The 23,002-nt window shown below is 28.4% G+C and overlaps 1 protein-coding gene across 2 annotated transcripts in view; it reads right to left on the bottom strand.

The window, feature by feature from the left end:
* The window catches only part of LOC112591121 (centaurin-gamma-1A), a 91,029-nt gene that overhangs the window by 46,149 nt on the left and 21,878 nt on the right, over positions 1–23,002 (bottom strand). The window contains exon 1 of one of the 2 annotated variants that reach the window (XM_025334806.1): positions 728–1,191. The exons of the other annotated variant lie outside the window; for it this stretch is intronic. Coding sequence (XP_025190591.1) covers positions 728–917 — 190 coding nt within the window. The 5' untranslated portion in view covers positions 918–1,191. Of the gene's footprint in view, positions 1–727; positions 1,192–23,002 lie in introns of those variants that run through there. 2 annotated transcript variants of the gene reach the window in all.

The raw sequence follows: 23,002 nt of genomic DNA, 5'->3' as shown, positions 1-23,002 counted from the left end.
AACCATATTTTTCATTTTTCCTAAATATATAAATAAAATTAAACTTAACCTATAATTTAACCGGAATACTAAACGAGTTTCTAAGGAGAACGTCATTATTATTCTTTATAATAAAATATTATATATTAATGAGATGAAGTGGATCACGCTCATCTACATGATATTAAATATACATTTATAAATATTTATACATAAACACTTCAATGCATGTGATTAAAAATATACATTATACATCGTATAACATACATAGATTATAATTTTCATCTAAAAATATACAAATAAGACTTATCGATATCAAAATACGTACACCTTACGAACAATAAAACAGGGTTACGCATACGATTCGAAGGACATCTGTAAAAACAATTAGTTCTGGTAAGGCAGGTTACAATGCATGTATAATACGATATATATATATATATATATAAAATCAATTAAGTCGGGTAATTGAAAAGTATAGAAACGTTTCACTCAATTGATTACACATCGCTCACACGTATGATAATATAAATTAATTATTTAAAAAGAGTTACACGAGATCTTTCGCAAACGAAAAGACATTTATTGCCTTTACATTCTGTATAGATTGTAAACTGTTTTACAAAAAATTAAGCAAGGTATATAATAAATACTATATACCTAAAAATATATAATAAGTAGATATCTAAGCACTTAGAATTATTAGTGTAGTTCGAATATTAATTATTATGATTGTTATTCGTATTACCTGATTTCCGTTTTTCAGCGATTACTAACGATTTGGACCTCTTCACCCGAAGGGACCGGCGTTTGAGCGATCTCAGAAACGATTCGTGCACTCTGAGCACTGTGCCACGGCTCGGAGGTGGTCCCATTTCGGTCTTAGGTTCCGACGACGATGGTGTCGTGGTCACCCATTTTGTGGCGGCACTTAACATGGTTACAGTGGCACGTGATACGTGCTAAACGCACAATCGTAACAATTAACTATTTAGAAAATACCCGTGTAATTTGGGAATAAATGTGTAAAAAAAAAAAAAAAAAGTAATAATAACTCAAGATATTTTATTGTTGATGTAATTATTATTATTACGTAAATTTTGTTCGAAAATTTTTTTGCGGCGATAACGACGAACACGGGTACGGAGACGACAACGACATCGACCAACAACTAACGTCCGTCGTTGCGACGCGAACACGACGAAGTGCTACGGGAACGAGTCAGACCGCTGTCATGTGGCCGCGAGTAGGGTCACGGATTCTTTTACCGTGCGCGCGCGTTTGTTTACCGGGCGGCGATACCAGGCAACAGATGTTCCGATCCGAGTAGAGGCGCATGCGCCGCCGTAGTGTATCTCGTTGCCGGTTTTTGAGAGAAAACGAAAGAAAGACTGATGGACACGCGTGCGTGCGTAACACTTTTGCACAAAAGCCTCTTTAAACTATTTTTTAGACAAAATAAAAATATATTTTAATTTAATTGAGTAATGGACCCTGGGAAAAAATCCCTAGTCACTTTTGTCGTTAACGATATATATGGGAGTCGAACACCGAAACATACGGAAAAAAAATGACGCGATTCTTTTCATTAAAAGGCACTAAATCAACCCCTATTTTTATCAAACCCAACGCAAAATCCCCTCTGAGCAGTCCAAAAACACAAAATGAAAAAAATGTCGCGGAAGTCTGGTTGCAATGTGAGTAGATGCATTTCAGAACTGGACTCGTACATAGAATATAACAATATAACTTCACTGATTGTGAACATATTACATAATATATTATACACATGAGCCATGCCTTTTCTTTCTTGAGGGAAATGTTTAAAAAAAAAAAAAATGTTCACAATTCGCACGTACTACTCTTTAAATCATGCACTATATGACGTTTTCGAAAACAACAAAACTCTAAGACAAGGAAACGATTATTTTTTACCGCTGTGCTTATTATTATTAAATCAGTCGGTTTTTGCAGTATACATATTGAACGTATATTTATGTCGGTTATTTCTCTCCTATTATTCATTTCATAATAAAATATGTACCTTGTGTGGAGACTGGGGACGTCTCTCTGTGCCACATGATTACTAGCCTATTCATAAATAATACAACAAAATATGAGTAACGTATACATTCTAAACATTTACACGAAAATCGTCGAATATATTAACCAAACATAATAATATACGTCATGATTGACATCTTACAAATTATTATAATAGTTGATAAAAATTAAAAGCACAGTTCGCGCATTATACGTAATGTTGTAAATTGTCATAACTCATAAACAAATGGCAATATAATACACGATATACAGAGTTGAAATCCAGAGTTTAAATAATAATAAATACAACATCGATGTACCAAAAACTGAAAAACTGTGTGTATATTCTAGGATGTATACGTCATAATATTATAGTATTAATTTTGTCGTAGAAGTGGTAAACCTGTTAAAATCACAATATCACAATACGTCGAAATAATGTTTTTGCATCATCGATACAAATGCAGACACGATCACAAAAGATACATTTTTTAAAACTAAGTTCTAAAACAATATCCTAATCCAATATACCTAAAACTGTCTACAAAATACACGTATAATATTATACTAACTAAATATGATAATACATAATTCATAGATATATGCAGATTTAAAACTATTTCCATACGTAGTGGATCACAATATTATATTATTTTAATTAACAAAAAATAATAAATTACAATATATAGTAAGAGCGTTTGTTACGTACAAATTATATCAAAGTGAAATCGTGTTGATCTAGATAATAAATAAATAATAACAATTTAATTGAATTATTGTTATAAATTATTCTACGTATTATGTTATTACTTATTAGACCAACATATTTATTCATTATGTATTGATATATACCTACAACGAGGGGATCACATATATTTATTATTTTCTGGCATTATTAAATAATTTCAAGTACATTTTTTTCATTTGTTTCTCATTTATATTTGTTATAAGTGAACATTGTTTTAAATTTTATTTTTTTTTTACTAAAAAACTACTTAAATTTAACTGCACATTCTAGAATAAAACCATTTTTTGAACATACTGTTAAGAAAATAAATAAAATTTATAATTAAGAGAAGTAGAAGCAACTTGAGGTAATATTTATACTATACTTAGCAAAATATCAACACTACATTTTTTTTCTAATTTTAACTTTAACAAAATCACCTAATCGTAATATATAAATTTTATCTATACGAGGACAATATATGTTATTAAGCACCTAAACAGAAAATCGACTTGTGTAATTAGTGATTACTATAAAATAATATTTTTAACTACAGCTATTATAATTTTCAACATTAAACACATTCATGTTAATTTCGTATCGATGGCGATGATGATGCGTGAGGCAAGTGGAAGTTGGTGCAAAAATTGTGCAGGTCACTGCACATTCTAGTTTACAAAGTATTCAAATAAATGTTATACGCATATATATTACATAAATATAGGTCAAAAACGCTCTCGTATATGATATTGATAATAATAATAGAAAAAAAAAGATTTGCTCTCTACGGACCACGACCGACTGGTTAGGGGGTGTTTATTCAATTTTGTTTTTTTTTTTTTGTAAACATTTTATCAGTTGAACTGAAAAAACCACGGGTCCAGTTGTTACTCGGCCTTGGTACACATAATAATATATAATACAACGCCGAAACGTAAATCAAAAATATAGACAATCATATAAGGAGGAGATGCACAATATATAATAAATTTTAATATTTTATATGGGAATTTGACACGGCGGGCACATCATTTCGATTCGGACAGATGTTATTCAAAACGAGTAAAACTCTTCTATACACGATTGTGCACGCGCGACAACATAATAAAATATATTTTTACTATATAATACGCGCTATACCAAGCAGCAGCAATGGACGCGTAAGTGTTACACGCGAATATATATCTTATTGTACAGAATTCATCTGATAATATGATTATTCTGTATAATTTACGTTACATTTACTTTCGGCATAAATATTACGAGTAAACCATCGGTCAAAAAAAAAAAAACGAACATGTACTATATAACACACCTACGTGGCGTTATGCAAATTCAAAAAGGTTGCTATGAAAATCGACTAAACGAAGGCCTCCATAGTAAATTTTTTTATTTATTCACATCGAATTTGCGTGTGGCGTTCGCTATGTATATAAACATACGTATATTATAAGCATAAATGTTTACGATTGGCGAAAGTAATTAAGCTAAACCCGCCTCCACCCCCACGACATCAGTGTGGCTCCTGTATACATTGTTATTATAATACACATCACGCACTTTGCATATTATAATATTAATATTATATTATTGGGTTTTTGATGCAGTATGGAACAAAAGTGCTAATATTTAGGTTTTTTTAATTTTCGGCAGCAGATTATGATCGTCATAATAAAATAATAATAGATACATCTTCTCTACATAATACCACATGAATAATGTGACAAGTCCGATGTACAAAATACTTTACAATAATTCTACTTGCTATGTATAATGTATATACTTACACTACGACACTGCATTATATTTTTAATTAGTTCTATTGGCGTATAAATAATAATATAATATAGTTAAGTTAGTATAGACTAGCCGAGAACGCGTACAAAAATAATTATTATAAATGAGATATCGTCTTTGTTTTATCAATTTTATTTTACTTTTTGAAATAATAATGATATTATTATATTGAAAACAATGAATTGTTACCGCATGTACAGTGTAAATTATAATACGACCGCAATTATAATAAAGGCGGTACCGGTCGTTACTTATACTATAATCTTGAATATAATAAAAATGACTATAATAGATATCTGTTATTGTGACTGGAAAAAAATCCACTAATTTAATCGTTACAATATATTATATTGTAAAAAACGTCAATACATTTATTGATTACAGAAAAATTAAATAACGAGTTAAAATAATTTTTACGAGGTAGCTACCCATAAATGAAAATCTTTTATCTCTGCATCGGTTATACTAATATATTCCGCAGAGTATAATCTAGAATTTACAATTATATGTTTATATTATATATAAATATGATGTCCAATATCTGTAAAACCCATGTTTTTTATACTTATTTACACATTATAAGATATATATTTTTATTATACTATTTCAGGTTATAATATAAGCTATTATTATTATAATGTGATGTATAGTCTTTTCAGTAATCAATGGTTTTCCTACGCAACGCGTTTCACGGAACGTATACCTACTAGGTATCTACTTATTGCCTACTCTCGGAATAATTTTTATAGAGATTTGACTTGAAGTTAGTATATGTTACAATATTATAATATTATGTATATTGTTCCACTTAGTATAATCACATTGTGTAAATATGCTAGAAAAAGTATACAAAAAAAAAAATCATTATAATAATAATATAATACAATAATGCGTGTGCCCTTCGATATGATAATGAATAGGTAGGTCACAAGACAGTGGCGGTGGCGGCGGTGGCGAACTGTCGGTAGTGCTGTGTTCACGTGTCGACGTGAACGACGTGCGCGTCGAGGGTTGGCTTATGGAGTGGAGAGGAGTGACGTTTACGCACCTCTACAAGTGTCATTGGTTTTCAATTCTTCGATACGGAGACAGCAAAAGGAAGACCCGTCACAACTGTCAGTTTTGAGAGCCCATACATAATATATAATCTGTATAATATATTTTTCATTGTATACACTGCGGCACATCACTGGAGAGACCCGGCTAGGGCAACGCAGTTGTGTTTTGACTCTTTTGTTATCCTATTGTAGTTGTATGCGTATATACACATATAGAGCAAAAAGACCTTGGAAGACACGAGAAACTAACGAAATCACTAAAGAGCAATCCAACGCATGCCCTCTTTTTACCCTCAACCGTATAATATGGGGATGCTATCTCCACTAGGATCCGATAAATCATTTGAAATTGATTTGAGATTTGCGATGTGCTCGCGCGCGAAAACAGGACGTGCGCTTCTACCCGGCCGACCGCACTACTACTATCAGCTGCCGATCCATGTACAATATACATATATAGGTACCCAACAACTTATATAAAACATATAATACATATATATTGTAATAACTGAGCATGGTCTTTGCGTAATAAATAATAATAACGGATAGATACATACAAACACGTTGTACATGGGTGGTCAAAATTGCAATATTCAAGCTTCGTAAGGTTACGTGAGACGAACATATTATAAAATGTACAAATCAATAAATAATATTGTAATAACACTAATAGGTAGTGATCTGAAAAACGAAACACTGAAAATCACCATTTTCTGTTATTACAAAACTCCCAACTGTACAACGATATGAAATTACGATAATAAAAATTAAATATAAAAACCTTATACACGACCATAAAATAAATTGCGTATTAAACGTGCAACGTAAGTAAAATCCATATTTTTAAAGCTTTTAAGTAAATATTATTTTCCCAAAAATATTTAGTGTAATAATTTAATAAGTCACAAAAATAATGTTCAAATATCTTAAAATCAACTGTATATCAGCTTATACTTTTTATAGTGATAGAAATAAATTGAAACCGGCGTAGTTCTGCAATCAAGAGTTTATTCACGTTTGCACCTCAAAATTCTAATTTAATAATATTATAATATTTTATACTGAAATGCTCTTACACACTTACAATATTGTTTGCATATTTTATATGAGTACTGATAATTCGGGTGGACCTCACGCACGATTAGCAAGGTGTGGTGGGCTGAATTGCGACCCGTGCCGACGAAGCGTGAGGGGGTGGATGAGGAAATACGCCTTAGCTTGTCCCTTAATCCGTTCGATTATATAACGTATTGTATAATATACGACGCGCGTGTGCGTATATTATATTTTGTATGTAACTACAGGGTTACAAGGAGATCAAAAGAACATACATGCAATAATACATAGAAAGTAAAAAGGGGTTCGAAGAGTATCAATACAATTTGTATTAATTCGGAGTTGTCGTCATCATCGTCACTGTATAGCTATATATTAATACATATATACAGTTAATCGGGTACCATGTTTTACAACAATAATGTACGATACGGTACAACTGTTTTGTACATTCTAACTGTCACCAAATGCGAAGAAAGCCATTATTTTCATTATAAATATAATAAAAAACAATACAAAACGGAATTTATGGTCAATATTATCATATTATAATATAAACGTATACCACCGAACTCGTTGTAAACACGCGTCACGTCAAGGTCCAGTAAATTTGGAGTAATCGTTGCACGAAATGTATACATAATATCGTTATTATTATAAGTCGCAGCCATTGTTGGCCATATCACCACAAGTCGTCCTTAAAGTCTCCGTATAATAAAAAAAACCTCGCTTGTTAATACTCAAATTGCAATTTTTTCTGTAAGTAATTACTAATTACCAACTAAAATCGACATTAAAATGATTAAAAATGTTCTACATACCACTAAAAATTTGTAGAGAATGCTGATAAATATATTTTGTCTAGGGTAAAAGTTGAATTTATTTAATTCAATATTGAAATAGTCGTCAATACTGACTTTCGACTGGAGAAGGCCTGATACACGATTAAAAAACGATGAACACTTACATCATAACACGAAGCTGCTATGTTATCGCTTGGTTTCAACACCAGATGGTAACGTACGATAATTTAAATTACTATTTTACTGCATACGTCATAATATAACGCATAAAATTATCACGATAGTATTATATTATAAATAATTATACATATATATGTTACGGAGTTTTGCATTAAGCGCTTTTCATATAGGGAACGGTTAAAACCGTGTTCCGTGGCGTTGCGCACGCGTCACTTTAATAATTGCTTTACTTTTCGTACTCGTTATACATATAATATCAAACACGTATAAGTATGGCGATATATACGACGGCACAGTTTTCACTCATTCCTGCAGCCACTGTCTGCAGCAGTGCAAGTATAATTAACAACCGCGACAAAAAAAAAAAAAAAATTATAATTATTATTATGATAACATATTATATTTTTATTATTATAGCGCCAAACGGCGAAACGTTGACGTATAACATAAACTAACATTAACTACACGCGCGTGCAGTCACTTGGGTTATTGAATTCTCTCGGGTGGATGAACAACGCAAGACAAAACCAACAATTTATGCATAGCTAAATTGTAGAGACTATTGTACTTGATTGACCTGCGAATTAGGAGTAACCAGTAACGAATTAAAATTATTCGTGTTATAATATATTGGTTATGATTATTATTGATAGTCATAACAATTATGGCACCTTCGATTTTTTTTCGTACATAATTGTTTGTCAAGCGCTCAGAAATTGAAATCGATCGAAACTCTCAAAACACAATTGAGAAAAATATAATAAAAAAATACTACTAAATTATCCAAAAAATTACCTGAAGACTAATAGTTTATCTATACATGAACATATGCTGCAAGTTAAATCATACTTTCTATACAAATATAACGATAGATGCTGTCATCGTATAATACGTGTAAATAATTCTAATTCCGGTATGGTGCCCGCACGCATAGCCGCACGTTTTCAGAGAGAAAATATATTTGACACATTCCTAAAGATATAGTTATAAGAGTATAGATACACGTTGAACGCTCGTTCTGTATACTAATACGTATTTATGTATAACAATACCATATTACCGGCTAAACCGAAATAACGGGTCTACAACGAATACAACTGCAAATTATTATTTGCCGAAAAGTATAATATTTATATTATACAATATACATAGTTAACGGTTTTTTTCTCTTGATACATAACACGATATAATATTATAGACCTTATGGCTTATACCATATATTAATTATAATTTATAGAATGAAAACTAGATAATGTGATATTCGAATCTCGTCTTCGGATGACGGATTTATCAAACACTGTAGTATATGAACATACTTTTTTAGATGCCGCATCTTGCAGATGACGGAGTAGTATTATACAGTCAACTCGCGATATAACGAATTCCAAGGGACCGAGAAAAAAATTCGTTATATCAAAAGTTCGTTACATCGAAATTCGTTATATCAAGAGAATATACTAATTAAATTCGTTATAACGAGATTTAAAACAAAAATTCAAAATTTTATTATTCGTATACATATGTATACGGTAAAACGGTACCGATAGATTACATAGTATGTTACGTACATTTTGCGTAGAGCCACTAATCGACATAAGTCTTATCTTAATTGCCATACTGTACTTGAGTGTACTATCGCATGATAATCATCAGAAAAACTTCATAATCTATTATGTGGTAATAGCAACATACTTATTTTTATATATTTTTCATAGAGTTATACACTAGAGACATGTATCTTATCTTAATTAAAATTCAAAATTCGTAATAGAAAGCTCCAAATTTATAAAAATTCGTTACATCGAGGGGACCAAAATACATTACATTTGTTCGTTATACCGCGATATTTTCAAGGGACCGGTAGTTTTATTCGTTATATCGCGAGTTGACTGTATATACTATTATTCGCTTTGAGAAACTAAGGAGTAAAAATCTAAAAACGATCTCTACAAAGTGCAATTTAATCATGATAAGTTTTTTTATGCTATAACACACGAAACTTTGCTCAGAATTAAGTATACAAATATATATGTATGATAAGAAAAAAAATACAGGTCACCGGATGCAGCTTTCCATTTTTTTACACAAGCTTATTGGAAAATACGATGGCTCACACCTCGTGATATACATATCTATAATGAGAGTATAACTATATATAATATAAGCGGCCAACTTGCAGCTCAAAAGCCATATGAGACTCTCATCATTATCAAATGTGGCTCGCGCCTTTTTTACAAAATCAAAATTTAAAGAATATTATTATGAATTTTGATTTTTTAGGTACTAGCGTATAAAAAATTATCAAATCACATAAAATGTGTCTATAAACATTTTGGCTCTTGGTATCGTTGTATTTATGAATATAGCCCGTGAACCTATTCATGTTGGATCCCCCTGATATATAATATAACTTGGGTGAATAAAAAATGTTCTTGTTTCCCAAATGCAATTGTAAACACTACGAATATCCGTGCGATTAGTGTAATAAAGAATCACATTACGGATTTCAGCCGTGAGCTCAAATCTTCTTAATGAACACAATACAATAAATTTAATATTGTATTAAATTATAAAATAAATGTACACAACAATGATAGAAGTATAGTTTTAGTTTGTGACTCGGTGTATTTATATAGGTTACAGGCAGTGGCGTATACAAGGAGGGGCATAGGGGCCATATATATAAATATTATTTAACAAGCATACTTATTATTTATATATTAATTATCAATGCAAAAAAAAATTTTTACACATCGACCTTCAAAAGAAAAATTTATTCTCACTAGATCTTTATCAAAAAAAAAAGTTTGACCTCCCTTGTTATAGCAAAAATATAGATAAATCATAAATACATAAGTCTCTACTACACTTATATGAAGTTATACGAATATCACAACATAGATTGTTGGAAGTGTTATTTATATATTTTACATAAAAGATATTATATACACAGGACGATTCATTGATACAAACAATTGTTGATATTTGTAATGTATTGATTTAGAAACAACTATACAAATCTTACAAACCACCGATCAAATAGGTTCAGTGGAGACATGAGAAAAGACTATTTTCATAAGATTGATAAATGGAAGAATAACATAATATCAAAATTCGAAAGCATTTATTGAAGTAAATAAAAATTTGTAATGTCTATAATAAAATTAGCATTATCTAACGAGTGATATCTGGAAATGCAAAATAATTAAATTGTTATAGTATATATTATATTAACATACAATTTGTCAACTCTTAATCGGATATCACGATAGTAATTTTAAATCGATACGGCGCACGAGACCAATGAAGGTAAGTAAAATTTATAATAAAACTTCAGTAAGAACACAAGGTATAGGTTCGATGTTAAAAAAAAAAAAAACAACGCAGATGATCAATAACGGTACTTAATAATAGAAAATTCAAATATATTTTTTAATGTTCATAAACTAATGCAGATTCACGTTAAATATAACCTCGTGTATAACTGCATGTACTGTGTAAGTATGACTGGAACGAAAAAATAATAAAATATGAGTGACCACGTATATATTTTTGCGGTTTTTAACATCGTTTTTATTGCTAATAGGCCATGTTCAGGAAAACGGTACATACCGTAATAATTTGTTATACTAGTAATAATTTGAAGCGAAAAAATCATTTAAAACCGTTTAGTTTTTAGGTGTGGGTACATCGGAAATGCACACGTGCCTATGACATAAGTTCTTGTAGTTACATTTAACTAATAGCATTAATAATTGAATTGTCCGCCGACACGCATTATAAACACGAACGATGGATAAACATTAATGTAATAAAATATGGACTATAATATTGTAACAACAATTTCTACGAGCGAATTACCTTATTATACATACAAGCCGCTTTATCGAGTATTAAAGTATACATTTACGCGTTAAGTATATATAGTTGATAAAATTATTCAAATACAGTAATAGCATTATCATGAAAATACATGTATTAAATTATGTTATTCATTAAGTAATTTAGAACGCTGACCGACACAAATCTCGCGGATTGAGTTAACGACACCGTTTGGCGATAAAAAATAAATACTATCACCCTACGATAGTGCAGCCATCATTTTTATTCTTTTATAGACTATCTATGTGGCTACATAACACAATGATAAGATAATTCTGAGACCGACCGATATGTCATATTTAATCGTTTCGCATATGAAAATGAATACAAACATATATATAATATAAAACTATATAATAGCAAACATTACACTTAAATAAATCGTTGATATACGTTTTTAAACCGTAACCAGTGAATGTAAAAATATAATTTAGTTTTAAACGTAAAAACGAGAAATAGTGTGAAATACCTGCAGTGTCCAGTAGTATTCATAAATTGAGATATATCGATAAAAGAATAAGTGAAACGTAACAAAATTAAATATAATATTATATTCAAATATTTACTATAATATTATCATAATGAAATAAGTACCTAAAATGATAAACTATAAGAATTTTTCAATATAACAATTTAAATGATTGCAATGACGTGATGTATTTTCTGTAAGCCAATCCAAGTTGTCAAATTATAATAAGTAGTATTTTTGCTCGAGTATGACATTAGTGATATTACATATCAGTATATCACATATTAACAGTATGCTGACGTTTTCTCCGCGTTTAACAGAGTAGATAAGCAGAACTCTGCACCCGACTTCTCAAAGCACTTATATACATGTTCTATAAATTATACACGAGTTTTATGATTTTTGGGCTAAGACGGACACTGCCAAGTTCAAGTTCTTATATTCATCATATGCATTTAATGCGATATCAGCCGTGTATATTGTGTGTTTTGCCCTACGCCGTCATAGTTACCAACGTACGACACAGTGGTGGTAGTTATAATACGTATTTGGCAAATCCCATATAATACCGGGTAAAATTTACAGAGAAAATTATTTTTAGTATTAGCGGAAATCGAAAGTGAACATAGCGGGCTGACTTAAAAATAAAAAATTCTGGAAAACGTTTCATCGTCTGAGTCACGGTCGGCGACGCATGTGTATATTCGTATTCATCGTCTGGGCGCCATAACAATAAGCTACGATTTTATTTTCAACCCAACATTACGTCACGGATATATTTTATAGATGTATGGATTGTATAATATTATATCTGTGTATATGTTATATTTATATGATCATACACAAGTTCCGATACATTATATATGATGTTTATTTTAAAGTAAACACTCATATTTTTTCGAAATTATAAAATACAAATGTATTTTTTTAGAACTTTTTAAGTAATTAAAAATGAAATAAGCATAATTCAATATTTTTGAAAAAAATAATGTAATCAACTCTATTCTAGATACAACAAACTGTTTTCTCAGTTCCATGAAATTCATTATACCACAAGTTAACTGTATTATTATTTTTTAAGTTAACGACATAATTTCATTTTCCTAATCAAAATATTTTACTGAGAATCACAATAAAAAAAAAATTAAATTTCAAATAAATAGTTTATTTAAGTTATAAGTATTCAAAGTTTTTATGAACGGAGACATTTCGCTAATTAACTCTGTGATAAAAACTTCAAATACTTATAATTATATTGCGCCGTTCAAAACTACTGTAACTTGGCACGTGAAATATATTATACTTTGATTTCACTCTGTATAAATACATTTATAATATTTGCAGTCATCAGTTTATTTCGACCGATGATTCGGAAAAGTTTTTAGCGTGCGCGCGACAACTTTACACGGAGGCCTGATAAATAAATTACTATAAATCTTTTAATGAGCTAACACAAAAAAGTATATACGAATGACTCATTAAACACAGTATGGGATATATAAGATAAAACCACCAAGTGGCGTTATGGCTTGATTACTTGAACGATAGCCAAAAATATAAACCATAGGACGTGCCTCGAGATATATAGATATTATGAATGTATATAATATAATAAAACGTATTAACTAAATAGTTGGGAATGAAAAAACTTTAAAAAAATACTTTTATAAACTCACAATTAAAAAAAAAAACTAGGTATTTAATTGAGTTTTTATTTTTAAACGAATTATTATATTGATAGAAGATATATTCTTTTTACATAAAAACCTATTGATTAGAGTGTTAGGTGAACAATATAGATATAAATATGAAACATATAATAGTCTAATAGTCGCTAACTAATCTGTATATTATTAAGATGTGAGGCGATTTTTTTTTTTTTTTTTAACTCAAGTATTCGGAGTGCAAATGAGCCATCTCATGAGAAAAGTCCAAAAATATATCAATTTAATAGTTTTTGCAAGTACATATTTAGTATTTGATGTCGTTACTAGCCGAGCGCATAATATACACATCTTTACACTCCTACGTCTGTCTACTGCTGCGTTATCAACATCATCGGCATTTTCTAATAAATACCTATAACAGAAACACTATCTCTGGTTTCGTAATTCCGTGTACATTACTCACAACAGAGAACACTGAACAATGTTTTTTACTGTAAACTCTTATACATAATATTATTGTTTTGTTTAGTTTTTATTTAAAACAGAATAACAATTAATTCCCATAATAGAAGATAGACATTTTTTATTTTGTTCCATAGTATAGTATATACAATACTTTTTACGCGAGAAAGCTATTGAAATATTCGATTAAGAAACAAATAATTGGATAATTTTCTATGAAAATAATAAAGCATAGGGTCAAACATTAGATAAAGTAGAGTTGTTGTGATCTTTTAAAAAATTAAAAATATAAATAACGCTAAACAACAAAAAGATTCAATGAATATAGATCATAAAGAAATTCTATAGTAATAATACACAAATTCATTGATATTTTTCATTTATTTATCAATTTGTTTGTTCTGGGTAAAATATTTGCAGTTTTCCGGTATAAAAATATCTTGTGTATATCTATAAATGTTATTAAAACTTAAGAAATTAAATTACTGTTTTTTTTTCTAAAAATTCTATACATCATTATAACGATATATATATATATATTTATTATTTTTTTTATATTTATTTATATATATAATTATTCAAACATTTTTTTTTTTTTTTATACTGTAACTCGACAGTGACGGGTAATTTAGCTAGTATAATAATACTAATAATAATAACTTGCGTGAAAAAAAAATACACTAACATGATTATAGTGTTTTTGTATTTTAGAAACGTCTGTTTCAAAACTATATTAATGCAATGGCACAAATTAATGAATACACACTGCGAGCTCAATAATTGAAGGAGATAAATGTAAAACATAAGACAAATATTTTAATATTTACTAGATTTTATTATGACTTAATTTCAGGATGAAAAACAAATCCCATAAATAGCAATGGTTAACATACTTAAATATATTTTATACGTGCATTATTTACGAAATCAGTAACTCTTAAATTTCTTAAAAACACAACTTTTGAATTAACCCTCGAATTTTTTATTTCATACTTAGAGACAATGAATATTTTTTATGAAAATGATGACAGATACCTAAACATTAAATATTGAATCGATAGTTTTTTTATTTGCAAGCATATTTTAAGTTTAATTATGATTATTGATTGTATTTGTATTTATAAAAATTACACATTTTACATCAAACTTAACCTACGTATATATCATGCAAAAGGGCAAGGGATACTTATTAAAATCGTGTTGCACAACACTAGTCATGTAAACTTTAAACGTTTAAAAATAAAAACAACGCTTTAAAATTTGACATTTTCATAGTAAATAGTCTACTCGGAAAATCAAAATAAAAATATAATGTGAAATATTCAAATTTTATAAAACTTTTATTCTAAAATATCGTAAAATTAATGAATCTGCTAAAAAATCACCATCGTCCTATAAATATACTATATAGTTAAAGCCTAATAAATTGTAAGATTTTCAAAACACAAATTTCCAATTAAGACATTTTTTATTGTATATAGCATTTACACAGTACAATTCAAATACTTATGGCCGTCAAACACGATTTTTTAAAGTAAATGTGAATTAAACAATATTTTGTCTATATAAACAAAACCTTATCAAACCGTACATAACATACATTTTAACCCTGACATTATAACATAACAATTACTATTACTATTAATATAATAATCAAGTTATTACATTGTTAAAATTGAACGTTTTAACAAGCATACACGATATTATAATTCGAAAAATTAATGAATAGATACTATAAATTACTATTTAATACTATGATTATTGATTAGTATTGTTGTGAAAATCAGTATTGTTGTACAATTGGAAAAACAACAGTAGAGAAGGTATAAACATAGTTTTGTCGTAATCGATACGTATAAACGGTTGTAAATTGTTCACTCAAATATTTGATAAAAATCTTTATTGTATAGAAATGTATGATAACGTCGTGATAATATTTCCTTTTCTAAAATAAATCTATAGTCAGTCAATCGACACTAATACATTTCAGATATTTAAATTACAATGATGATGATAAAAGTTATTTTGACTATGTTTTGAAGTTGAATCAACCATATAATATGTTGAATGCAACATCAGTTACATTATTGCGTATTATCTGCAGTTTTCAATATATCCGTCAAGATTCTCATCTAGCACAACAAATCAATTGATCTAAATGTAGACTTGCTGTATATTTACCTATTATAAATATACAACAAAAATCCTAATACATCGAGGGTAATAAGAATGATGGCATAAATCCGAAATATTTTTTAGACTCAAAACAATGAGTTTCCAATGGTCCACACACATAAAATGCACACACGTACATACATATCTATATATATAAATACGATTCGTAAATTACCCATCCAGGGAATTTATTTATTTTTTAGGTGCGTTGGAGACACACATGATAATATAATTTAAACACGCAGCTGTTTGTATCAAACGATTTTCCATCAAGAACAGATTTAATAATATGATAATAACAATAATGTAAGTAGGTACTAAGTTATATTTCGGTAAGGGAGAAAAATATGTTACATCGATGATTATTATACTAAACGTTTCATAGTGCTTTTGTAGTTATGATGTATAAACATTTAAATTTACTAACAAATTAAAAAAAAACGACGACCTCCCCCATATATGTATAATATATATGAAACTGAAATAGATTTATATAAATGTGTACATATAAATACAGTATAATAATAATTAATGACTAATAAGAGTATAATTTCATTTCATTTTAATTGCATACGTTTTGTAGAAAATATAGAATATCAATCAGATAAATGAATTATTAAATAATTATACAGAATTATTACACAACGCGTAACTAAGCAGCATAACAGTTTTTTAAAGTGTTCGGTATTTTAAACACAACACTAAGGCAAGTTTTAGAAGAAAAAAATACACTTATATATATATATAAATATATAACTAAGAGAGAATAAAGGGAATTGTGTTTTGTGACGATGCCAAAAAAAGATAATCAATTCATTCAGTCCATAGAAAAAAAAAAACTAAATCCAACTTTAAAAAATTAAAAATGTCCAAATGTTATTTAGAAGTCGTTTTTTTTAAATGTAATGACATATACGGAGAATTTTCACTTAAGTTATTAAAGTAATGCTGTTAGAGAGAATTCAAATCTTAATGTATAATCACTGTATCTAATAACAGAAGGGTGGTGGTCGGTGGATGTTCGATCTAGATCTTTACAGCTACAGCTAATGAGTATTTTTCTAAGGATAAGAACTTTTATTTCTGTACATAAAGACTATTTTAGTACACATAGTTTATTTTAATACGTTAATTATTGATACAATTATATTATCATTTGCTTAGATAATTTAAGGAAAGGAATGTTTTTCAATGGTGTTATTTCAACAATAATTACTGTTTGAACTATCCACGTAATGAATATAATATGATACTATACTACACCTATTATGCATATTATTGTAGAGACCTCATTAGATTAGAACTATTGTTAATGATTATTAAATTATTTCATGTTCACAGCACATTTCTGTAATGAACCTTTATAAAATTATCTCGGTACTAAAACAATATTTTAAATATATTATCTATTTGGTAATTTTATTCTTCCACAAAAATTAAATGGGTAAACAATTTTTTTAACATGAAGCAATTGAAAGTTTATCGGTAGATAGTCACATGATTTCTTTTCAAATAGTTTCTATACATCGCAAATTATATAGAAGTTTCGTATTTTTTCCAAAATGTTCCCTCCCACTAGAACCGAGAACATTAATTTGATATTCAAATCGCACACGAATTTCTACATAAATATTACGTAATGTTCACCCCTGTAGTTTTTTCTTAGAAAAAAAAGTTCACCCCTCTTCATTTTTAATGGGATCTGTCCTGAAACTAAATTTATTATTACACATGTATATTTGAGTAAAGTCAATAGAAAAAAAAATAACAGTGCGTAAACGTAAAACCTTTGTAATAACTATAAAATTGCGTGTCATAGTTGAGACTTTAAGAGCTTTTGAACACTGTAAAACACATTTATTTTTTCCTTTCAAATTATACGGCAATATAGTACCACATAAATTTATAGAATCTACAGAAATTTCAATAGTATTATATAGTTGCAAATCAGAGTTGAACGTCAAAAAAAGTGTTGGTATTATACAGAGTGATTATCCCTTCTGTTTTTCTTTTATGATGAAGTTATTCAAAATCTGATATTTAGAACTTTTAAATATATATTTTAAGATCATATTTTTAAATTCTTAAGATTTTTTTTTTTTAGCTTAAGAAGTTCTCTGTGAACACGCAAAATTTCGTTTTTTAAATGAGAATTTTGTATACCTACTGTAAATTATTTAACAGATAATTTTTTCTGAAAATGTTAACGTATTAAAATCAAATTTTGAAAGTTTGAGTTATTTAACTTTTTATACAAAGAATAATAAGTCCGTGATAATGGTTTAAGAGAAATGTGCGTCATAATGATTTCGAAAATTTTAGTAATAAGTAATAATCTATCAACATTTATTTATTTATTTTTTTTTTAATCCAAGTATAATAAATACTATATCCAATATTACACACATCTCATACTTCTGTAAGATTATTTTTAAAGACTAATATCCTTAATATAAATATTTTAATAACTCTAAAACTACTTTTCGAATTTTTATTTAAGTAAATCCAAATCATTGTATATGAAATATACATAGATAGGTAAATTATATCGAGTTCCGAGTGTATATTTTACATTGTGTTCTGTACAAATCGATTCAAATCAAGTTGTATACATAATAAACAGCGATAAAATATATTATATTGTAATTAGGTATCCTTATAGTATATGCCTGCAGATATACCCTGTCAACCTTATTTTGGAATTTAAAACAAGGAGTAAGTTTTGAATAAGATATTTCATTTAATCGAGTTGGTTTATAACATGAATTTTATTTTATTAACATTATACATTACGTAGTGTACATATCGTGTTAATAATCAGAAACCATCGTACACGTATAAACCCTTCCGGAAAAATGGTAATGTACGCAAATAATGTATGACAGACAGACGCATAAAGCGTTACAAATATATGTTATTTTTAAATTTAAATTAGACTAATATGTTTGAAATTACCTGGATGTGTAATAGCCCGGAAAGTTATAATCACAAAAATGACAGTACAATAGAATGCAGCTGTCTATATACAGCCCTTTAGATGCTTTATGCGAGAGGTAGATCAGCGTACCTTTGTATGTGCATATCATAAGAGTATCGAACGTGACTTAATCCATAAAGGTAATGGGGGAAGTATAAAAATATATTACGATTTATTAAATTAGTGCAGTAGATGATTCTATTGTCTTTATTATTATTGTTAATAATCACTGAGTCGATTTTTTTTAAAAGTCAGACTAGTTAGAACTTATCTTACACCGGAGCTCATGTTTCTGAAAAAACGTTTCAAGAAATCTTTGTATAAAGGTAAAAAATATATAAAAATATGTGCCTATCTATGCAGTGTAAATCCTATAATATATATTATAAGCAGATAAGTATAGATACTTATACTTAAATTATATTACAATTTTAAAAGCGATAAACCATAATATAATTTTTCATCGTTATATATTTGCGGAAACATGGTGAAAGCTTTTTAAATGTACTGTTAATTTGCAGGCGTTTGTTATACGTATATGAAATAAAAATGATCAAAAAACAATCAAAATGATTCGCGATTATAATATGATTATCATACATATAAATGAAGTCTAATACCATTGGAGAATAAAATGTTGTGCAAGTAATAAAAAAATAAAAATATGATCTGATGAACTTAATAACGTTAGATTTTTACCGAATATTTACAATGTGCATAAAAAAATAAAATAAAAATCAAATACTTAATACCTGATATCATCAAGAGTGAATTCATCTTTACGCTATTTTTTTTTTTTTTTCTAACGACAACCTTTTTATGAAATAGAATATCAAACTATACATAATTAATAAATAAACATGGTTATAGTTATTTATTACTTTATAAGCATTGTTAAAATTTATAGAAGTGCGCCAAAATACTGAGAGGAGTGTCTCTATTCCTGCCAATGCACTCTGAATGTTTCTAATAAGTAAAATTAATTGTACCAAAACTTTCATAAAAATATATTGATTCGGAAAACAAAGCAGAACAAAATAACAGGAAATGCTAAAAAAAACAAATGATAATTTTGTTTATAATAAGAATTATGAACAATCTGAAAAATGTTAGTGTAATTATATAAATATAGAAGTTTATCAATTCCATGATAACTACCGAAAATAACCGTAGGGGTACGAGAATTCTAGTTCACCTATAATCTCTACAGACAGCAAACAATCTCCGACTAATGCTTGCCCTGTAAATAGCAGGTATAATAATTTGTAATTCATATTGTACCCATACATCAAAAGAGTTGTGTTCAAGGCTCATAAAACGATCTGTTTTCCAACGTGTAGTGTACATGATTGTGTTTATAGAGACCGATTTCCAATGTCGAAGAACGCCAATAACAATGTATATAAGCAGGCCCGCCAAAAGGAATAATAAAAATAATCGGGCGGAGAAAAAGCTAAAGGAAAAAGGGCGACATACAATAGTGGATAGCATATACATTAAACATATATAATATAATAATAGTACGGCATGCGCGGTGCGGACATATGTGGGGCAAGTCCTTTTCACTATCGGCGGGGTTCTCGTACATACACACACACACGCACACTTGTATACAAACGCGCGCGCAAAATCATGATGAATATATACGCATGTGTATGTTACCCTATTCATATACACACACATACACAATCGTGGTATTGTGAATTGGGTTTTTTTCTTTTTTCCTTTTTACATTTTTCGAGGAGTCGAAATAATAATAATATATATTATAAGAAAGGGGGCGCCTCTGAAAAATGTTCTGGGACACGCGGTCTGCAAGGTGAAAAACGGCCGTTATTAGGACTTCTCGCGTAGTGATGAGACGATTTACTGCCGGGCACCTATATCATATATAATATATATATGTATAGAGTACTATTCATCGAGCAGTCACTCTCTTCCAATACTTTATTTAATAATACATTAATTCAAATTATGATTTTTGAAATAATTATGTATTTTTGAAAGGACCATGTTATCAAATACTTTGATTTTTTTTTTTATGTTGTAGCAATACCGACTTATTAATTTTTTTAAAGGTAATTTCCTTTTTTTTTTTTCCAGTAAATTGTTGATGAGATGCACGTTTGCACATTTTTATGTATCTAAACCGAAATTTAAATGAGTAATTTTTGATTTACTATAATTATATAATGTTGTAATAAAAATACATAATAAGTCCATGGTAATGGATTCGGAAGATAGATACTAAATAGTCTAAAATTATATGAAAATTATAATTACTAATATAAACCTATCAAAATAAATTTTACAGTTTTTAAAAGTTGTGCGAAGATAATAAATATTTAGTTCACTATTTCATATATTTTATACATTAATTTTTAAATTATCCTTAGATTAAGCACCTTAGTATACACACAACTCGTTAAACTTTTTTTTTAGAAACATCAATATTTAAAAAAAGAAGTTTGTATCACTACAGGATACTTTAAAATGGTAAAAACCTAAGTAATTAGAAAAAAGGTCCTTAAAAATATACTTATAAAAATTCAAAAAACCATAGTAAATAAACTTAAAATTAAAGATAAAAATCAAAGAAGAACTGCATGCTTGCCAAATTATTATGTATATAACACTATACAGTATACATACGAAGATGCATGTTTACTAGGGACCAACGTACAATTACAGAGTATTATTTTTATAAATGTCTATATGCGAGATAAACTTTTTCTGTGTATTCGTCGTGGGCATCTTCGAAGGAAAACTGCTTATAATATACGTAAGTATACTTAGCTACTATCCATTTGGATTGAGTATTTTTACAAAATTCTATCTTGCTTCTTTCAAATTTAACAAATACATAATATATAAGCTAGATATTTCACTTCATGGTGATATCTTCCAAAAAATTTAATATATGTAATTTTTCTATATACGTGTACATAATAGTTTGAAATTGGATAATTAGGTAATTGTGATGTTGTAAAAAATAAATCAAATTATTTTTTTTTAATCAGACTCAACGTAGGCTAATTAAGCGTTAATTTGTGAAGACAAAAATATTATTTTGAAAAAAGTGTATTATTAATCTAACTTAACCTAAGGAGTAATGATAGTTTGAGTTACAAGTGTAATAAACTTCAGTTGCGACTGCAGATGCTATAGATGAGATTTTTTTCTGGTATACTTGTAAATCTAAAAACCCTATGTTAATATTCCAAAAAACTTTTGATAAAATACATCATAGTAGCTGTCACAGTTATTTACTCTGCACAGATGAATAATCATGTTAAATATAAGTTACTATATTTAACACGATTAAGTCAACGTTTAAATCTTAAAATATAATATAAGCACTTCGAACTATATAAAAACATTTTATAGCGGAAACTATTCGAAACGGCAGAAAAAAAACCAGCGAAAATTATTTAATTAAAATACGAGTCTAATGCTACTCAATTTATATTAAAATAATTTAATATGTATTATTTTATAGATTTGCTGCATCATTGTAATATACTATAAACAATGTCGATCATAATGCTGGTTATGGATGTACTTTGTCGACTTTTGTACGGATGTTCGATAATAATGCCTTTTGCAGCAAGATTAATCCGGTAAAAACGATTTTTTTTTCTAATTGCCTTCTTCCTAGTAGCTTATAACAATTAAATTAGTTTACATTGGTAGTAATAATATGCACGAAAACATTAATGTACGGATT

This window comes from Melanaphis sacchari, unplaced genomic scaffold (assembly GCF_002803265.2).
Source record: "Melanaphis sacchari strain LSU unplaced genomic scaffold, SCAv2.0 Contig12_pilon_pilon, whole genome shotgun sequence".
NCBI lineage: Eukaryota > Metazoa > Arthropoda > Insecta > Hemiptera > Aphididae > Melanaphis > Melanaphis sacchari.
This window is presented reverse-complemented; position numbering and strand designations above follow the sequence as displayed.